This window comes from Apteryx mantelli, chromosome 3, assembly GCF_036417845.1.
Source record: "Apteryx mantelli isolate bAptMan1 chromosome 3, bAptMan1.hap1, whole genome shotgun sequence".
Taxonomy (NCBI): domain Eukaryota; kingdom Metazoa; phylum Chordata; class Aves; order Apterygiformes; family Apterygidae; genus Apteryx; species Apteryx mantelli.
In genome coordinates this window covers 86542878-86564042 of record NC_089980.1, presented here as the reverse complement: position 1 = coordinate 86564042, position 21165 = coordinate 86542878, and the positions used below count along the sequence as shown (strand labels likewise).

The 21165-nt window shown below is 37.7% G+C and overlaps 2 protein-coding genes across 7 annotated transcripts; one reads left to right on the top strand and one right to left on the bottom strand.

The window, feature by feature from the left end:
- Positions 1–478: 478 nt before the first annotated feature.
- On the top strand, positions 479–6227 carry CCN6 (cellular communication network factor 6). Its single transcript, XM_013948817.2, has 4 exons — positions 479–966; positions 1397–1639; positions 3726–3919; positions 4356–6227. The coding sequence occupies exons 1-4, from the start codon at positions 639–641 to the stop codon at positions 4635–4637; spliced, it is 1047 nt and encodes a 348-aa protein (XP_013804271.2). The 5' UTR covers positions 479–638; the 3' UTR covers positions 4638–6227.
- TUBE1 (tubulin epsilon 1) lies at positions 6228–19960 on the bottom strand. 6 transcript variants are annotated; one of them, XM_013948998.2, is made up of 12 exons: positions 19885–19953; positions 19725–19798; positions 18485–18537; positions 15460–15517; positions 14741–14856; positions 13565–13686; positions 12039–12226; positions 10980–11155; positions 10072–10212; positions 8102–8242; positions 7045–7219; positions 6228–6532 (listed from the first exon to the last, which is right to left on the bottom strand). In XM_013948998.2, exons 1-12 carry the CDS (start codon positions 19907–19909, stop codon positions 6374–6376), a joined length of 1428 nt encoding a protein of 475 aa, XP_013804452.2. In that variant the 5' UTR covers positions 19910–19953; the 3' UTR covers positions 6228–6373. The 6 variants fall into 6 exon arrangements, with proteins under 6 accessions (XP_013804452.2, XP_013804454.2, XP_067149934.1 ...); XM_013949000.2 differs by having other exon boundaries at positions 10072–10140; XM_067293833.1 differs by lacking the exon at positions 19885–19953 and adding an exon at positions 19474–19540 and having other exon boundaries at positions 19725–19773.
- Between the last annotated feature and the right edge of the window lie 1205 nt (positions 19961–21165).

The window sequence follows — 21165 nt, the reverse complement described above, 5'->3', positions numbered from 1 at the left end:
TTTCCCCTGTAAACCCTGAATTCAAAGAATGCTTACTCATGCAAATAGATATACTCCAGGAACAGACCTGTTAAGCTCAATGCAACTACTAGCATCCCTTACTACTTGCAGGATTCAATTTTTGCAGCTAGCACAAGACAATTTGTAAACAATATAATGTTCCTTCCCAAACATCTACTCAGATTTTTGAGGCAAAATAACACTCAAAGAAGTTCTTTATTTTAAAAGGCTTTTGCCATCAAAAGTGGCACAAAGGACAGTGGTTGGCTATCAAATGGCAGGAGGAGCCCAAAGCTAATTAACTTGATAGAAGGTTCTTAGGAAAGAAGAGCTAAAATAAATCCACCATCTATTTTAAAACCTTGTAAAACCTTTAACTCTGCTACAGGTTTGGTTCTCTAGAAGCAAAAAGAAAGACCAGTGAACTGTTTTTTAAATAAACAGCAGACCAGACTCATTGTTGATTGACACTTCAATGTATTAAAGTTACTGATGAAATCAGTCTCCTACCTAAACCTCACAGTGTCTTCACTTTGTGGATCTTGTGAGCTTATGAAAAATATCTTAGTTGCTTCATTAAACTTCACACTTTCTTCCATCCCAACTTTGTTTTATGGTATATCAGCTATGCATAACGTATGCAGCTCTCAAAAAGTCCCACTGTATTTAAGCTTTTCTGCAGGGCGCAAGCCCACAGTCCCCAAGGAGTGAAGCCTGGAGCAAAACCTTCAGAAACCAGTGAAGTCCACCAGCAAAAGGAGTTTTGTCACTGGCCATGCAGATGTCCACTCGTGCCAACCTGCACCCCTGGGGTAAGCTTGGTAAAAGATGGTTGTGGCTGCTGTAAGGTCTGTGCCAAGCAGTCAGGAGAGACCTGTAATGAAGCAGACGTCTGTGACCCCCACAAAGGCCTCTACTGTGACTACTCTGAAGACAAGCCTAGGTATGAAACAGGCGTGTGTACATGTAAGTTGCTCTTTCACATTCTCTTCTTGAAATCTAGGAGGGTGGGACCACACAGGTGAATGGTTTCAAAGGAAAAATCCTTGCTGGTGCTGCACAGCTCTGCACTATGCAATTTATACAAATTTAGACATTGTATTGTTCAGTCAGAGAACTGGAAACTAGGGTAGGGACTATCTTTAAACTTACCTGCTTATGCATCAGTGAAACCAGTTCACTGTGCATAACTTTGTTATTTGCAGACATGTTTATGACTGATCTAAAGTTAAGCAGCTTTAGCTATCACTGGACACAGATAAAGATGTGCTTGAACTACTATGAACCTGAAGCTGTGAAAGCAGAAAACTCAGCAAAGGATAATCATATTTTAGCACTTTGTAAGCAGAAACCACCTGCTCATAATTCATTAGTAACTGTTGTTTACCATTTGCAGATCTTGTAGCTGTAGGATGTGAGCTCAATGGAGTTTATTATCTTAATGGGCAGACCTTCCAACCTAACCCTCTTTATAAGTGTCTGTGTATCAGTGGTGCAATTGGATGTACACCTGTATTCACACCAAAATTAGCAGCAAGTCCCTGCATCAGGGTCATGGGCAGAAAGAAGTCTGGACAATCCATCTGTGGCCCTGGACAGCACAAGCAACTTCAATCAACAAGTTACAGACTCATGCCAGGTGTGCCTGAATAGACTGGTAAACTTTCCTGTAGATGAGACTCATTTAATTTAGTGTCCCAGAAGGGTAGGAGGAGGCGCTTGATCATCCACTCATTCCTCTTCCTTCTCCAGCAGCCTTGCTGACAGCATGCACTGGCAGTTTCTTAGTTCTCCCTCAAGGCCACTGCCAGAGTGACTGGTCTGTCCCAATAACCCCTCAATTCTCTTAGCTCACAGACTCTTTTCTCCAAACCTGATAGATATGAAAAGCAAAAAGCCTTTTGGCTTTTGTTGTGACAGAATTGGCCAAAGCAATCTTCAATCCATCTTTTTGCAGATTTTTACTACTCCTCAGAATAGACCAATCAGGGTTGCTGGTGTGCAACAGCTTTGCAAACTAGGAGCTTCCTTACTTCTTTTGTGGTGGGGAATCTTGGTTATCACGTATCTAAATTGGCTTGTTGCAGGCCTCTTCTTTCAGTAAAAAGCAGAAAATTATAGCAGCTTCCCTTGATTGTTCAAAAAATTTCAGGTCACTGCAAGGACAAAAGTCCCCTCAAGAGTCTCCTGTTTTCTATTCAGTCTGATCAAAAAGATACAGCAGTTCACCTATGCAATACTGCTAGGATCAGCTCATATTCCCTTTAACCTTATTCTTGCTCTGCAACTAACACTGTAGTACCCTTGATCACGCTAAGAAAGCGCCATCGCCAGAAGCAGCTATCCTGGCCCTTCCCTGCCGCAGCTGCCTGCTCTGTGCTGCCTCCTTCCCTGTGCATGTGCAAGCATTTACATAGTGAAACCAATCTTCATTAAAACTAATGTGGGCACAAGAAACAGCAGAGCCCTTCTTCAGGGCTCTCTTAACTGTTTCTTCTCCAAGATGCAGGTGATGGAGAAGGGCAGCTAACCAGGCCAGTACACTCAAACAGACCAGAGGCACAGCTGTTCCAGTGAGATTCCCAGAGCTAGCATCAACTGAGCTACATAAACACAATATGGAAGATCTGTGCCAATGGAGGTGCTTGAAAACAGCAGATAACCTGAAAAATGAGGAAACGGACATGTGCAGCTCCCCTATCCCCCAAATATTTTGAAGTATAAACTTCATTTTCATACTATTCCCCCTCCGAAGAAAAGCACCTTGAAATATTGTTTCAAAATGAGGCCTCCCCTCTTCACATTTCCAGTACAGCAGGAGTAAATTAGTGTGAATTTGTGCACGACTTGCATGAATGGCTCAATGGACTAATATCTATTTTGAAAGTCTTTCTTTTGTTAGTGTGGACAACAACTGCTAAGTTTTATTTCTGCTCTTGTTTTGTTTTCCTGCTTTCCTTGTGCATTCTTATTTACCTGATTTATATAAAGAGGAATGTACCTAGATCATATTTAAAAAAATGTGCTAAGTATAAACAACTATTTAACTTTACTTTATTTGCTACAGATATGTGACAGGCTTTTAGTCTGCTTGCTGCAATGAGATCTTTAAATTGCTTCCAGGTATCCTCATAATTCTGCCTGTGCTGTCTAAATGCACAGATTCCACATAGTCATTTTTTTTGCAGAATTTCACCAAACTTTTGCACTATTTACAATTTTTTTAATTTATTTAATAAAGCCAACCTAATAAAAGCTCTAATCCATAAGAAAGTAGGCTTTTTGATGATATCTGGAAATGAATGGAGAAATGTTTTCTCCTCAATACAAAATCTAAAGCCTTCACAGTATCTACTAAGAATCTGATATTAGTATTTTCAACATCCATTTTCAAGCTGTGCTTGGCCTAAGCTAATTTTCAAAGTCTCTTCCCACATTTCACAAAAATTTCTCAAAGAACTGTTATGACATAACATTTTAATAACATTAAACTGGAGACATACAACACATGCCATTTCATAGTCCTTGTTGGGATCTGAATATCTGGTGTCAGTTAATTTAATGGGAACTCAGTGCCAAAACTCTTCTATAGCTTTGCTTGTGCCTCATCTTTAGATTTACCTACAAAAGCATCTTCATGAACAGAAATCAAATGTTTATCCTTTCATTTTCAATTGATCCTTCTGGGGCTGTTTCACTGCATAAATTATATATTGCTCTCTTAGCTTACAGAAACTTACCGCTAGTTTTGAAGAAAAAGTGCCTAATACAGGCAACTCCTTGGACACCCTGTTCCAGGACCTGTGGCATAGGCATATCCAGTAGAGTGACCAACGAAAACAGTAAATGTGAAATGAGAAAAGAAAAGAGATTATGCTTCATTCGGCCTTGTCAGACTAATACACTGAAGACGATAAAGGTACTTTCTAATATGAAGTGACTTCCTAATATAAAATGGAAATATTGGAGGTAATGGAAAAACTGATGTTTTAGCAATACTTACTAATATAAAATGACTACTTTTTTAAGAGTCATATAAAATGTCTCTTCTCCCTTTTGTACAAATCTTCCTGAAATGCAAGCTTCAGTCTTATCTTAAGCTTTCAGTAGTAAACTACAGAAGTGTAATTTCAAGCAAAACAATAGATTATACTGAAATAAAAGGGGTGCTGATGCTCTCCTGCTGCTCAGTTACTCAGGAAATATTTTCTATTTGTTGGCTGTTATAGAAAAATAAGACAGCTTCTAGAAGGGGTAATTTTCAAGATACTTTTACGTAAACTTTGCAATTTTTTTTATATGTTCTGTTTTCTATCTGTAAAAACCTCAGGCTTTTCTTTGTTTTTATATTAAAGATTCCAAAAGGAAAAACATGTCAACCGACATTCCAGCTTCCTACAGCAGAGAAACTAATCTTTTCTGGATGTTCAACCACACAAAGCTATAAACTAACTTTCTGTGGGGTGTGTTTGGACAAGAGATGTTGCATACCTAGTAAGTCCAAAATGATCACTATACAGTTTGAATGTCCCAATGAAGGCTCCTTCGAGTGGAAGATGATGTGGATAACATCTTGCATATGTCAGAGGATTTGCAGTGATCCAAGAGATATATTTTCTGAACTCAAGATTTTATAAGGAGTTACATCATTGACAGTAATAATTGCAAGGGTGACAGCACATTCACATCCTGAAGAGTCAGCCTAAAACCCCCCAGCAATCTTTATAGTGAAACTACATATGTGAATATTCATCCGTTAAGTATCAACTGCAAAATGTATATAAGATCACATCTTTTTAAACTTTTTTTTATATGGGGAAATGCATTCTTGAGAAGTATGTATATGCTATTAGTACTGTCAGAACAAGAGTTTTTGTAATTAAAACAAAAAAAAGCACAGCAAGACAGCTTTGTACCCCATTGTAACATGCGCTGCCCAAAATGACAAGTACGTGTAAATTCATAGACGCTCTAAGTAACCTATTAGAAAAAGACATTTTAATCTGTAATACCTCATCTATCATCCTTGGTTATCAATATAACATTTACAACTATGTATCTGCAAGGCTAAAACACATCAGTGATGTTTCAAACACACAAAAAGTGAATTTAAAGCTCAGACTGCTTCTTGCAGCAATTAATCTTTCCCTAGTGCTACGAATATAAAAAAAATGCACTTGCAAAGGAACAAAGAAGGGGACACCTACAGATAACAGAACTGCAAAATTTCAAGGAAATGCCTATATTTAAAATGCTTTCTTTTAAAAAAAATGCTCTCAACAAATATTATCACAATGTTTTATTGAATACTTCTGGCCTCATACACTGAAAATTATGCTTACTTATATACCCACTTGAGCTTTAAGAATTCATTGTATTGGTCCATTCTGATTTGAAACGGTTTACTACTGTCTTGCTGTTTTAAGACAGTCAAAGTTGGCAAGCAACTGGAAATAGCTGCACATTTTATTTTGTGAAAGTTCTTATCATAATATAAAAGTCAACTTACCCCAATAATTATATATTAAAACATCTATTTAACTTGCATTCTTTTAAGCATATAATCTTCGTTCTCCAAACAGTCTTCACTGTAAGTGCTTGTTTCACTCAGAGGTATAGTGTATTAATTCATTATCAAGTGCAACTCAGCTTTCATGAACATGTATCATTAAAATAACATGTTAATTAATACTCCAATTATAATATTTGAAAGAAAACGCATTTTCTTGAGTTTTCTGATATTGCCACTTTTGATCTCAACTGAGAATGCTCCAATACAGCTAATACAATAATAAGCTGAGTACAACAAGGAAGCAAAAATATAAACTATGAACACTGTTTAGAGCATTCTGAAATGACACCTAGTATGCTGCAAAATTTAAGAAACCAGTTTTATTAGAGGTTTGCTTTCATCTTTGAAAACAGCATATGGGTTCTCCTTCTCTTCATAGTAACTTGTTAAAAAAATTAATAGACTAGTAGTGGTGATCTTTCTTTGAAGCAGGGCCTGCCTTTAGTTTACTTTAAGTTCAAAGTCTGAGAAGACTTTGAGAACTACATTTTGGGCTGCTACAACTTTTCTTTCTTCTTACAGCATGTGGTATGTCAACTCTACAATTAGTATGACACCTCTCTACTGAGTTCCTCCATGGTTAGGTGCTGGAGAGCAATACACTTTCAAATCTTCCTTATAGGATGGGTCCACCACTTAATATGACCCCCCCCCCCCCCCCCCACAGAGAGCTGAGGAGGCAGTTGTCCCAGTCTCATTTTGGAACGACAAGATGTAGGCGCTCCGCAAGTCATTCTGGTTAACTGGAGTGGTTAGAATGCTTGGGAAAAAAAAAAAAGCAAAATAACAGTTCTTCCTTCTTTACACAGCTATCTTCAGTCTTGATGGATCTATTCTAGGCCCACCTTTTGTGGCATCCAGTTCATTATACTCTTCTATTAGGTCAGACAAAGACGATATGGCTTCAGAGAAACAGCTTTGTTCCATCCCGTCTATATGCAGATAATGGTGAAGATGAGCCTATGAGAATAATAAATTCAGCTTTAATCTTTTCTTGGTGCCTGACTTAATTCATTTGGCTCCGGAAACATCATTTAGCCTGCACCAAAGAGGGTAGTGCAAAGCATTGTAGAAAGTAGATTTAAAGACAGTTTTCATGACATTCCTTGCTAATATACTTGGCAACTTTAGTAACAATCCTCTAAGGAATTACAGTTGATATTACTGATTTCTTATGCATGGAACTTTTCATATTCTGTCTTCTGGGGGACGCTTGAACAAACTGGTAGGTAGATCTGTCAGATACTGCCTCATTGCTGAAGAAAATAAGTGTATTGTCTTGTAGGTACAGGTAAATAAATGGTTTGCTTTTTATGCAGCAGTTGTTGGAATGATTCCTTGATAGGTACCACAAGCTGGGTTGGGCTAAGGTTCTAAGTAGTCCCTTTGTTAAAACTAAGATTTGTTTCCCAATAATGCAAGATAGTAATGCTTAGTGGCTATGAATGGTATAATAAATGACAGAGCCATACCTTTTTCTTGTAGAGCCTCATGAATCTGTCTTTGAGTTCCATAAAAGTTGGTTTCACACAGGTGTTGTTTGCTAAAGCCAGAAGCGAGTGGGAATGACCCACGGGAGGTACTGAGCACAAGCCAGTTTTCCATCCCTCTTGATTCCAGGAAACAAAGTGCATGGAAGGCTTCAACCTGTGATTCAGAAGTTTACAGATATATATGGAACGTAAAGAACACAAAGCCTAAGTTTCCTTTGCTAACAAACGGTCTCAAAAGGTCGACTTTTAAGCTTTCAGGACTAAGAAAGCCAGTTATAACTACCATTTTGCATAAGACATTTTAGGCTTCAGACTAAAATTGTTTATGTATTTTAAATTTAAATTGCAAATAACAATTTTTGTTTAATGTATCAATTTTTGAAAAGCAAAGTTACAAGGCACCTATTTCTATAAAAGGGACTGCAAGCACTGAGTCTCATGAAAGGGGCAGATTAATAGTGTGAGGGAACAGTCAGTCTACCTACAGTTTAGGTGTAGGTAAAATGTTTTCGATTCTAGAAATTTTCTCTGTGCACTCCTGTCTGCATGTAAACTTCATTCTGTATGAGAAGCTTGTCTGCCCTTTCTGTTGTAGTCTACTACAATAGTGTAAGAGACAGCAATGAAGTGCTCACAGCACAGGGTTGTTAAAATAAGGATGACTCCCTACCCACATGAAAAAGGGCTGGCTTCTATTCAGAAAAAAACAAACTTCTACTACAGAGCCTGTTCCTCCAACATCTCATACTGGCAGGAGACCTGGGGAAGGTTGGGCTTTCTGAGAATGGGAGGAGCAGCTCAGGGACATCGTCAGTTCCCTTTATTTGGAAATCCAAGAATGCTGTAACTATTATGCCAATTTTATTTACATTTTCTTCTCTTCTGAAATTAAGAAAAATATTTTTTGAGTAAAATGATTTGGTGTTGAAATTCTTCAGATGAAAAGTGAGAGCACTGTAGACAACTGACAACAGCTTCTATAATAAATACTATGAGTATAATAAATACCATGAGTACTTTGTGCAGTATTACAAACCTTTCAATATTTCTGCGAAGGTCTGAAACCTGCACGTTTCCTCGAACAAGAAGTGCACAGGCAAGGTAGAGACTATGCTTTGGATCTGCTTGAATTAGTTGATGATCTCTACTAAAAGCATCTGAAAACATCTGATCCAGCCTGGGTCAAGAGAAAGCAGAGTTATCTTATTAAAGCAGGTTACAAAAGTTCTTCAGAACTCCCACTTTCAGAGATTAAAAGGTTCATAAAGTTCTGAAAATAAAGGTACATTTAAATTGTGATAGCGAATGACAGAAAAAAATATTCAAACGTTTATATCTACATATATGGTATTAGAATTTTTTTTAATAAGTAGACCATATTTCTCCATTCTCTCTAATGGTCCAACCCAGTGTTGAGTCTGAAGTCAGAGAAGTTGGCAGACTAAAAGAGACCTTTAATAAGGAAATTAGGTCAATGGTTACAAATTTTTAAAAAATATTTAAGTGGATTTAACATCCTGAGGTTCTAGTTACATGACAATTTGAGCAGGCAATCTCACTGCTTGTGGAGGACCTGACAAGAAAATACCAAAGTGCTGCTGATCATTACAGAACTGATCATCTGCCTGTTCTACTTCACTGTCTAAAAGGAGCAATGAATCATATCACTACATTAATTTTGGTTAATGATTTAGAAAAATACAGCCTATATATGTTTGCCCACTTATTCTAATTTTATCCTGCATGCCTGCCTTAAAAGATGACACAGCAGACCATATTCTTCTTCTCTTATCTCCTCAAGCAAGTCTTATTAGGTCTCTGTGGACCCATAACATCTAAGCCATTCTTTTTATTTGTTCCAAAGTCTCCGCATCTATCAGCCCTATTTTTTTCAAATCACTTCTCCCAACAATCTGCCTGTTAAAAAAAAAAGGGTGTGGGGGGAGACAAACATACTACTCTTCCCACCTCACACCTCCTTCCAAAATACCGTTGACTCTGCATTTCCCCACAGTCTGCTATCCTCCCTCTAGCACTGTATTGACTCCTCAGGGTATAGTTTCAAGAGAGAGACTGAGCTGATTGTCACAACTTACTGTCACAGAAAGAGGGTAGTTCCATTCTCTTTTCCACCACTTGTTTGCCTATTCCCACCATTTACCCTTAGCTGCCTCTATCACTTTTGGAACTTTTTGCTGACCTGATCTCGCTCTCTAAAATAGAAGAAACTTATTTTAATGGGTTATTTTTCTGCCATGTCAGAGGGATAAATCATCTTACAGAAAGGTTGACAAGCATCAGCAGAAGGAACCAGTGGCTGGAAAACTGAGAAGGAAAGATAAAAGGTGGAAGCGTAACATGTCCCTTTTGATTGTTACAATAAGCTGTTAAACAGGCTCACTGCATCTCATAAATGAAGCAAGATGCCCTTACTTCCCAAAGAGACTTGTTTAATTCCTTGTTTGTCTTTGTAGTATTTTGTAAGTGAAATGCAAAGTGTAACTTAATTTGTGGTGGGTTTTATCTATCACCTAGTAATAAAGGCATTTCCCAGCTGAGCTAATAAAAACACATTTTAAGTTTGCTGACTTAACCATTACAGAGGTATGATCTTAAAAGGCAAATACCAGTTCCTCCATGTTTTTTTTTTAACCTCATTTTCCTTCCCTCATCACTCTGGTATCACTCATGTTGTGCTGATGTAGCTGAACAATCCACTTTTAGGTGCTAACATCTCCAGGAAGTCACAAGAAGTGCTTGTGAAGGGATGGGAACATGACCCACAGTTAGGGAAATGGGACAGAGAATGTTCTCAAAATCAGCAGGACAAAATTGAATATATGGCAGGCTTTTAAAATTCATTAACTCCTCCCTTTCAAACTTCCAGAACTTCTACCCTTAGTTTTGCTGAAGAATGAATTTTTAATGGAAACTATAGAAGAATTAAAAGTTAAACTTCAAATCTAAAGACAGTTTGCTAATTCCATAATAACCTCTTCTTCTTACCTTCTAGAAGGTACATTAACATCAGCCAAAGTATACAGAGGAGTCAAGCTTGAAACCAAGTAATGAAGTCTAGGAAAGGGAACCAAATTCATGCTGATTTCATTAAGATCCATGTTAAGCGAACCCTCAAACCTAGCAGAGCTGAAAAAATAACAGAACTGTTTTAAAGCTATTTAAGTAAATGACTTCTGTAAGGTAAACATTACTTATATCTATTTTTCAGCTGTTCCCCATAATGAAACAATAAAACAACAGAGTTCAAGAATACCATTTCAGGAAATGCGAAACTGTTTAATTATAAATACTGAATTTTCACATTGGGCGGTAACATTGCCATTTCTCATTTCCTTGCATTTCTCATAATAGAACAATTAAGCATCAAGAATGAGACCTTATGTTTATTGGCTGTAGTCTTTAGCATTATTTTTCAGTATGTGGCACAACTGCTTGAAACCAGTTTTAATACACAGGCATAATAAAATGTGTGACTTTAAACATTTCTGACAAACTGCTTAAGAAAAGCAGACCAGTACTCTGAAGGTATATTTCACCAGGAGTTTCTTCCAGCAGTGGACGATTTAGGTGCTACAATGGTCTGATGACATTTATAAAAGGATATATTTGGCCTAGGAAGGCTAATCTCCATGGACTCCATCCAATATTATTGGAGGATAATATGCTGCCTACAGACCTCGTCTTAAGTTCTTAGACTATCACAGCTACAGCAACACCACTGACATCTGAATACCTCCTTATACTTCAAGGCTTAATCATAAATTCTTAAAAAGAGGATTATTTTCAATTTGGTATTAATCTCAAAATTTTTTGAGGTGATGTAGGCCTGAATATCTGTGGTGCATTCTGCCTCCAGCAACATTATTTTACAGAGTTATAACCTGTAACTTTACCTTGTCAGGTTCAGCAGCAAGTTGGCTATGATATTATTCATGGCATCAAATGACTTCTCCTGTACAGCTTTTGTACTGCCTGCACTTGATGTTACCAAGCTGTTTTGCTTCACAATTGATCCTAGCTTTCCAGAATTGACCATCTGATGAATTTTATTAACTATATCAAACAAAGACTTTGAGAGAAAAATAAAACCAGAAATCATACAAGAAGTCTTGGGCACAGAGCTTTCAAATTCAGTACCTCCATTTTTTATTTCAAATAATCTTAAAACTCAAAGAAAAACTAAGACATGGTAGTTCTAGTTCAAAGATTGTGCTATGATACCCGTTAAGTCCAACTTTTGACCAATTCCAATTGACTGAAGTGTTTCTGAATGTTTATTCCTTACATGTCACAAATGTACACAGCTTAACTCAGAAAGAAGTTTGAATTCTATTCAGATATTCCAAAACCTTATCTTCTAAAAACGGATATTTCAAATTTTTGTAATTCCCATGAAAGCAAAAATATATTCTTTAAATACACTCCACTTTCTCTAACTTTCTTATAACCAAAAAGCAATTCAAGACAGTCAAAGTTGGATTCAAAAAGAGTCTAGTTGTTTATGTGGCCAGGTACGTCTATGATGCTCACATCCCTTACCAGTAAAGTCAAGTCTATTTGAATTTGGAGTGGGTTATTCATTTCCCTTGCAGTATTACACTAATGCTACACATAAATTGATCGTTAAAATGATTTTTAAGATTCTTGTCCTCAGTATATAGGAGCCTTTCACTGTTTACCTTCAAAAAGACATGAAAAAATTCACTCTAGACTACTTTTGAGGGTGGAAGAGTGACTTTTTTTTTTGGAAGATGGAAGGAACAAAGTGACTTTTAAGTGATAACCAGATTCATTTCAAAAGCCTGCAAGTGACTTAGGAGTTCAATTATCATTTTAAGAAATGAAATGATGCTTTTTAAGACTTGATTCTAAAAATCAATACACAGAAGGAAGAAACACTTCCTATATGCAGTTTAATAAAAAAGAAATAGAAATAGAATATTATTTCTTACTTCATTCTCTATTGGTAGCACACAGTCTGCATGCTCATTAAGCTCCTTCATAGCCAGAACACTATTATACGGAGAAATAATAACATCATCTTCACTAGAGGGATAAACTGAAGTAACAAATCTATATACTTCTGGGAATTCATCCTCAAGCAAATTCAGTACAAAAGTTCCAAGACCAGATCCTGTCCCTAAAAATAATTATGAATGAGAAGACAGAATGAGAGAAGATAAAAGTTTTCCCATGTTCTTATATGCATTAAATCTCATATACTGGAAACATACAACTTTTCAATTATACATATGAAAATTTTCTGAAGTATTCAACAGATTGTAAAGGCTACTGGCACATAAATTTAGGCAGAAAGTTATTTTTCTGTCTTGGAAAACTTAACTGACAAAAGTATTTCCCATACCAGACAGGATGAAATACACAATCTCAGAAATTTCTGCAAACTAAAAAGTCCTAAAACATGCATCAGTTCAGACCAACCAAAATTTTCCTGACCTGGTCTTTTATTTATTATTTTAAAAATATTTATTTGAAATTTTAAGGAAAATATTTGTTTAAAAACATTGAACTAACTCTTCTTCAAACAAGTCTTTAAATTTACATTCCCACTGGGGTTTCTTTATAAAGTTTGCTCATTCTCTTGTCAAAATATGATAACCCCTTTCCTCCAACATACACTTTCTCTCATCAACACTGAGTTCAGGTCAGAGAATTAAACTGTAGGCTCTTCTGTCTTGGACAGCTAACAGAACCTCAGCAGCTGACAATTTCATCTATGAACAACGCAGCAGTTTTCTGCAATAGCAGCAAGAATATCTGCAGGGTCTCTCAAAATAAGTAGATGACCATAAAAAAGGCCTTTGACAAAACTCTGTATCATATTTAGAGCTATTTGCAGTGTCTGTTTCCATATCATAATCATTTATAATACATGCTCAATGCCAAACCACTGAATTTGTCCATGTTTCTGGGGAGAAAGACTTAGTGACAAAATAGCAATAACAAAACTGTCACAGCAGAAGATTCTCCCTTCAGATTTATTAGCAAAGTAGTTAGACTGGATTCAAGAGAATTGTGTGGAAAGACGACAGAAAAACAAGAAAGTTAAGTAATGTCAGAAGCCTCCTTCAAATCCTTCCTGAAAACTCTTTGATCACAATTAAAAATAACTTGATTATGGCAATGATGCCAGTGTTCTGAGGCCACTGCCCCTTCTTTTGATCAGTATCACAGCAGTGTTTCCTTGTATTTGCCACCCGTCTTGATCCATCCACTCTGTCTTGTCTTATAATATATAACCGTACTTTTGTTCTGTTTTGACAGAGCTTACTTGAGTTCATGATTAGAGCTCCTTAGTGTTCTAACAAGTAAAAAATAATTCCAATTCCACTTAATTGGACTGTGTTAACAGCTCTGTATTCTGCATGATGTAGATTATTACAGTGATCTTCTCAAGATCTAGGTTTTTCTTTTCACTTGTGGCAGGTGCAATCATACCAACCATACAATTACTTACCACCTCCCATAGAATGAATTACAAAAAAGCACTGTAGACAGTCACAATGTTCTGCAGTTTTCCTCAGCTTTTCCACAATGTTTTCCCGGTACTGACAGCCATACAGCTTGTGACCTACAGCCCTGAAAGCAAGAAAAGTACTTAGAAATGACCCCAACAATCATCTTTCAGTTTTTATTCCAACTCCTCCTATTCAAGATTTTATATGCTATTGCTTAATAGTTCAGAGCTGGTGCAACTTCTGATTTAGGAGAGCTGCAAAGCTGCGACTATGCCATGGGATAGGAGAGTTGGGATATGGTTTTAATATTGAGAATGCAAGCAGCACTAAGTTCACAGCTTTGGAGCTTGCCCTATTATTTTGTATGAGAAGTAAATAAACACCCATGTTGGATGATCAAATTTTACTCGAAATTGTTATTATCAAATGAAGGTTATATATCCCTTAACAAAGAGGACATCTATATGTAACATGTGTACTGATCTTCATTTGAGTATTATGCAAGTCAGCTGTTACTGGTGATAAAAAAACCCAAACAGATCATTTTCAACACACTTTCCTGTTAGATGGTGAGATTATAGAAAGCTTTATTCCCTGTACTGCACTTTCTTCTGGTATATTTGCTGATGATTTGCTTTCCAGTCTGTAGTGCACTGAGTATTATTAGAAATGTATTAAAGTCTCAGTGAAAATTAGGAATTCATTATGTTAATCACCTGTTTCCTGAATTTCTCTTTTTAGTAGTGTAGCTTATATGCACAGAACTGGAATCTGTAGTGCTTAGAAATCAGAAGTGCATTTGTTCATATAACTTCTTTCTTTTTCCACACTAATTGCACAGTCCCAAATAGATTATGGCTTTGACTGAGCAGTGCGAGCAGGTGAATGCCAAAGAAACAAAAATATAAACCATGCTCTTTCAAGAAAAGAGTCCAAAAAGAGGAAGAAAAAAAAATAGAGAAAATGACATATTAGTAGAATTATCCTTCTGTGTAAAATGGTTTTCAAAGCCCTCCTCCAGGCAACAGTAACTCTAAAGTTTACAGGTAATAAGTTCCAGCTCTCCAGGTGCAGTAGAACAAACCAGAAGGCTACTGTTATCATTTTCCTTTTCAATTGCCATCTAATTAGTGCTAGAAATGCTTTCTGAAGAGTTAGGAAAAATTTCTTCTCACCAGTTGTTTCCTGATCCAGAAACATCTGTGATAAGCTGCTTGCTGTCAAACACATCTCTCAATGGCCCCTGCAGAATTTCATTTACCACACCCTCCTCCATGTCAATCAAGAGTGCCTTTGAGAAAAGAAAGAATTAAGATTCAGTCAGTAAGCCAGCCACAATTTGAAATAATGACACAAAGAAATATAAAGATAAAAGATATACGATAAAACATATGTTTTTTCTACTGTGTTCCAGAGGGTCTTGTTTTACAGTTGTAGTTAACTAGGAGATCAACTAGCAAAATTCACCTTGACTGCTTTGCTAGAAGTCATTCAGTAGGACAGCATTTCAGATATTTCAATTTTGCTAAATTTTTTTTTTAAATACTTTGCCTCAGTACTTCAGAGCAAGGAAATTAAAGCATTTTTATGTTTAAAGCTTTGTTGTTTCTTAATCACTTAAGAAACAGAAGCAGCTTAAAGATGTTGCCCCTTAAAAAATTCAAAAACTCTCTGTAATACCCACAATCATTTTATTAAAATTATACTTTGAATTATTCAGGAAGAATGGCTGCAAACTGCATTACTCCACTGTACCAAAAGAGTTATCGTTAGAAGTTTTATTATTCAAAGTACCTTTTGAAAATATGTTCAGTTATAAGAACCTTATGAAAATTCCTACACTGTCAGACATAAATATGCGATGTAAAGGAATGACCTTTATAGATTGCCTTACTCGTGCTTTTAAAGAGCAGATTTTTCCTTTGGAAATATCATGACCATCTCCACCACTTCTGGAAGAAAAAAAAAATAAAAAAATCCAAACTCAAAACCATACTAGAGAATAAGACAATAAATACTGGTATAAAATGCAGTCCTTAACCTTTACAGTTCAGAGGACTGTTACAACACAAACAGAAACACACTGAACATAAAACACTGCTAGGAAAGAACTCAGAGTGCCCTAAAAGAAAGCAATTACAGCACTCAGTCTCAGTGAGAAATATCCTAAGCAGTATTTCGTCAGGAAGCTGAAAAGATAAGCATTGAAGTCTTACTCTCAGATACAGCCTCTGCTCTGTAGTAAGTCTACAAGCATTGCCAAAAGCATCATCTTTTATCTTAGCATGTGGTATGTCTGCACCATATAATGGAACACAGTGCACCAAGTAGCACCACTGAATTTTCAATAGGAGTAATATGGCACTATGCTACTACTCAGGACATGAAAGTAGTATAACTGCACTAGCAGAGCACTTTGCTTGACTTAATTTTGTCATTGATATTTATTAGTTCAGAAATCATGCTGTGCTGACATAGCTTTATTTTCTTTTTTTCCTGGATTGGTTATACTGAACCAGTCTGGGGGGCTATGCATTATATTCCATCACATCCTTTTTTCACAATGAACTCTGGTGTCTCTGCATTCACAGGATGAGATACTCAGGTCTGGCTAAACTATACCAACACAGGAAAAAAAGGTAGTGAAGATGGCTCTAATTTGCCCCTCAACTTACCTAATTTGGGTGCAGGTCAATCCTCAGATCACACAAAACTTGAAGTATTTCTTAGACTGTTTTACATTCAATCACAAAAACATTCCAAAACATCAGGTGAAATTCCCTACAGTGCTCTCAGTCCCAGCAGAAACAAGTGGAAGAGAGACAGTATAGGACTTCACTGGAACCCTCAAGGAGTTTCCACCTTCTCACTCCCAGCAGCTCTCCAAACACCTTCCATTAGCCGAGCGGCTCATAGCAACCTCCAGTACTCGTGCTGAATTACTCTAGCCTATGCAACTCCTTATGAGAGTCCACTACAGCATCAGCCAATCCAGCTAGAGAAGTTCTATTTCTCTTCAAGGACTAACAAACCCAACAAAGAGGGGAGAAAAATATCTACCTTTCTCCAACTATTGTCTTTATGGTCTTTCATGATAGCCTGTAATTTCAATAACTTACTTGATTCAATTGCTTGGAAAAAATCCTAAATTCTCTAGAATCCCTACATCTCTCTTAGATATGCTTACTTGTTTTATTTTTGAAAAATGGAGTGTTTGTTTGTGTAGATGTGTGTGCCTGTATGTGACTTAACAAGTATGAAGGGTTTTTTTTTTTATTTTACGCAGTATATGTTTTTATGTTATTATGCTATTTTTATAATGTTATATGTTTTTTATAAACTGGTCAAATTTTTAAAAATGTATTTAAAACATACATTTCTGCCTATAAAACTATACACTTGTTACTAAGTTGCCTATGACTACCAGTCTTTGCTGTTTGTAATGCAATATACATGATCTTACGGTATGACAACTTCTTTTATATTTAGCTATTCAAAACATGTAAAACAATCTACTAAGTTTACCACGACAAGAAAGCTCATATATGAAAACTGTTTTATACAATTCTACCAGAGATGGACTCATCAGCACATTTGATTGTTACACACAAACTCACTATGCATTTGGGTAATTATTTTGCCTGATCTCAGAGGGGATAACCCATCTGGATTATTTTGAAAAGAGGTATGGCATAGCATAGAAGACTGAAGTCTGTCATTTTATGAAATAAATTCTATGCCTGCAATGACCTTCAAGGTGAACTAGTCCTTTTTGATAAAGTTAGAACAAAACCCACCAGAACAGCAAAAGATCAAAACCCCATAACCTTAGCAAGACAGTATTAAACTACTCTCCTTTAAGTTACGGTTCAAGGCTACACTCAAAAATGGAAATTGTTTCAATACGAATACGAACAGCCCCTGGAAAAGGTGAAATTTGAACATTTAGTCTTCTCTTTCCCAACTAGGGGAACCTTCCTTGAAACTTCTATGGTATTCAGTAAGACGAGTCCTTCCTCCTTACATATGGAATAGGGATGTTTACATTACAGCCAACCTGTCAAATTAAAATTTAGTAGTTTCATCTGGCATGTATAAAAACAGATACGTAGTTACAACCAAATATTCTTGATTAAAAAAAAAAAAAAAGGATGTTGTAGGAACTGCTCACAAGAAATAGCAATGATAAATTGCAATGCACTTGCATCTTCTTTCAAAGAGGTAAGAATTATTATTTCTCTTCTATTTTAGTTAAAATTGCATTCCATGCTGCAGCCTTGCCATATTACGGAAGTAAAGAGAGGCTGGCCAAATGCTTTCTAATCAATTACAATGCACTGAAATATCCAAGTGGCCAACTGTTTTATTCCTTTAAACAAACTGCAAGGATTTATGTAATTGGACAGAAAAAAGACAACTGAATGCTCTTAAGGTGGGAATTGGATAACCTAAAAAACAAAACAAAACAACCCCCCCCCCAAAAAAACCCCATATCTGCTAGTCCTTATGTAATGAACTAGTCAGATAAGAGAGATTTAAAAACAGACAGGTCTTTAAAAAAAGGCCTTTTCTGACTACCTTCTATATAACTCCTCTTACTACTCTCCAATAAATGCTGCTAAGCTAGTAGTCAGAGAGCTTGCAATCTAAACATGATTGGCAATTACAAAAGTTACCAAATCTTGACTGTCCATTTTTTGGATGGGAGGAAGGAAAAAGTAAAACCAAATACATTCAAAATAGTTAAAATGGAAAGGGACAGATAGTGCTCTGAAAAGAAGACTAAAAAAGCAAAATCTTTTTTAGCACAAACTAAATATGACCTGAAACACACAGAACTTTAATTCAGCTTAAGAGCAAATACTAGAACTGTTGATCTACTGTGTTAAACTCAAAATGAGCCTCTCGATAGAACTTACCTGGTATCCACGTTCCTAAAGAAACTGCTTAATGCTTCATCATAAATTCCCTTCTAAAAGTAAACAACATGACATAAGATGAAGACTTGTAACATCAGAAATTCTCAGTGCTTGTTCATGGAGTAGTTTAGGTTGGAAGGGACTTCTGGAGGTCATCTGTTAAACCTTCTCACCCAAAGCAGGGCCAGCCTTTAAATTCCAGCTAAATAGCCCTAGTCAGCACTAGAGAAACAGTACTTAATTGAAACATCAACTTGATATTAAAAATTGATCGGAGGATCTAATTAGGAAACGACGTTTTCAGCAGAAGATTAAACAAATATTTTTTTCTTCATATCTAAAGACAGGATTTTACTGCAGATCCCAATGCAATTATTAAAATGTTGCTGTTTAGCTGACTCAGTTCATCAGTGGTACAATACTGGGACAGTTTCATGCCCATTGTATCAATGCCCATGAAGTTCTGTGGAAAGAAAAGCATGTTACACTGTATCAGTGATTCCCAAACTGGGAGCTAATGGATGGTGCTGAAACTTCTTGCTCCACTCTACAACTAAGAGAGACCTGACAAGGTTATACACTTTAATACTGATACTGTTTTACCGACCATTTACCATGGTCTCAGAGACCCGATGAAGTAGAGTCTGGAAGTCACTGCTCTTTGTCTACACTAGAACTCAGGAACTCTCCACACGCATGTGAACTTCGTCCATTACCTTTTTGAAAGCCTTAAAAAGGACTCCTCACCATTATCTTTGTTAACACAAGGAATTTATCAGGAAATAGTATATTTATAGTCATAGCAAGAGGAGTGCATTTTTTTTCTAAGCTGCTCAGCACAATCCACTTCACCGCATGGCATGTGCTAGCATGGAAATGAAGGGTGGGTTTTGGTGTGACTGCTTTTTGGCTTTAATGTCAGTGACACTGCGGTGCAAGTTAAAGATTCTGTATTAAAAAGCCCTCTCCCTTCACATGCTGCCTCATACCTGGTAACCTCTCTCTTTCGGGAGACATCCAGGGCTCTTCCAGGCGGAGAGACTTGAGAAAGCGAATCTGCATCACAGTTCATTAGCTAAACTATGTAAAATCCTATGGAGAGTTTAGCTCTTAACAAAGTGGCCTTAACTTAACTGAATCAATACCGAGCTTTGCCGCTACAGCACGTTACTCGGCACAGGACGAAAGCCGTCCCCTTCCCCCGAGCTGAGATGGGGGGCGGGGGAAGCAGTACCGTTACCTTGTTAACGGCCGCGTGCTCCCGCAACGCCAGGTCCCAGAAGCGGCAGCCCACCTGGTTCCCGCACTGGCCCACTATAAAGGGGGAGAGGGACACAGGTCAGGCACCGGGGAGGGCAGAGCGGAGGGTGTGCGGGGCTGGCTACGCCACCGCCCCTTACCCTGCACCACCACAGACTGCGTCATGGCCGCCTGACCGCGCCGCGTCCAGGGGCGGTAGCGGCCGTTGCTCCTCGTTCGAACTGGGCGCCCGGAAGCCACGCCCTCTCGGCGGGCACGGCCGTTGGGGACGTTGCGGCGGGCGGGCTCTTCCAACGGCGCGCCGCCCTCCCGCTTCTCCCCCCCCTCCCGCGGTGGAACGTCCCATCCGCTGGCTTGGCCCGCGGGCGTTGGCCGCCTCCCAGTCGCGAATGGAATATTCCATCGGGGCGGGAGGAGGGGGGAACGGGATGTGGCTGCGCGGCATCCGCAGGGTGAGGGCGGGCCTGCTCTGAGGCAGGCAGACTCAAACGGGGCCGTGTGGTGGCCGCGAGTCTGAGGGAGCAGCATTTGGTTGTTTATGCTAGGGGCCACGACTGCTTCTAAAGAATTCAAGGCCTTGGTTTAAGAGTAAGTGTGCACTGAGAGCAGCTGAGGCAGTAGCGAGGTTTCTGTTGCTTGTTTGGGCCGGAGATGATGGGTGTAGGAAAACAGCAATACAAGAAGGGCAGAGGATACGGTGAAGTACTCAGGAGCTCATTCTAGTCTTGAGAGTGAACCTACCGGGACTTGGAAAGTCTCTGTTAAAGCCCAAATATGGGAAACAGGGTAAAGACCTGAAATGAAGTCTTTATGTGGGAGAACAGAAGTACTTACATATAATCCAGTTCATTATCTTTTATGGCTTTTATTTACACAAATGTGTAATAAAATGTATTTTTTTCCAAATATATTATTGAGTGGTGGTGTGCAATGTGCCAAACTGTATGAAAATATAAATTAACTTTAATATGAAAAAAATGGGCATGTAGAAAAGCTGTAATGTTGCACCTTTTCATTCCATCAGGCCTGCAAGTTACATTTTTCTCTAGGCTCTGTTTCGTGACTTACCTCTTGTGCAAATAGTTGTCCACAGTAAAAGTAGGTGCTTTCTCTTGTCTGTTGAACATACCAACTTTGGGGCTAAAAATGAGAGATGAGAGAAATGTAGAGATACTACTCTCAGCATGATAAGACTGGTGCATAGCATAGCTGCGCTGCAAAATGATGTAAAGAATGTGCAAGATGTGAAGCATTCTCTTGCAGAAAGCTCTCATGTGACAAAGACATTTCCACTTCCAGTGGGAGAACAGAAGTTTTTATGCAATCCAGTTCATAAGCTTTTACAGCTAAAATTACTTAGTAAAATGTGTTTTTTCCAAATATATTATTTGTAGTGCCAGTTCACAAACAAAATTTGCTAA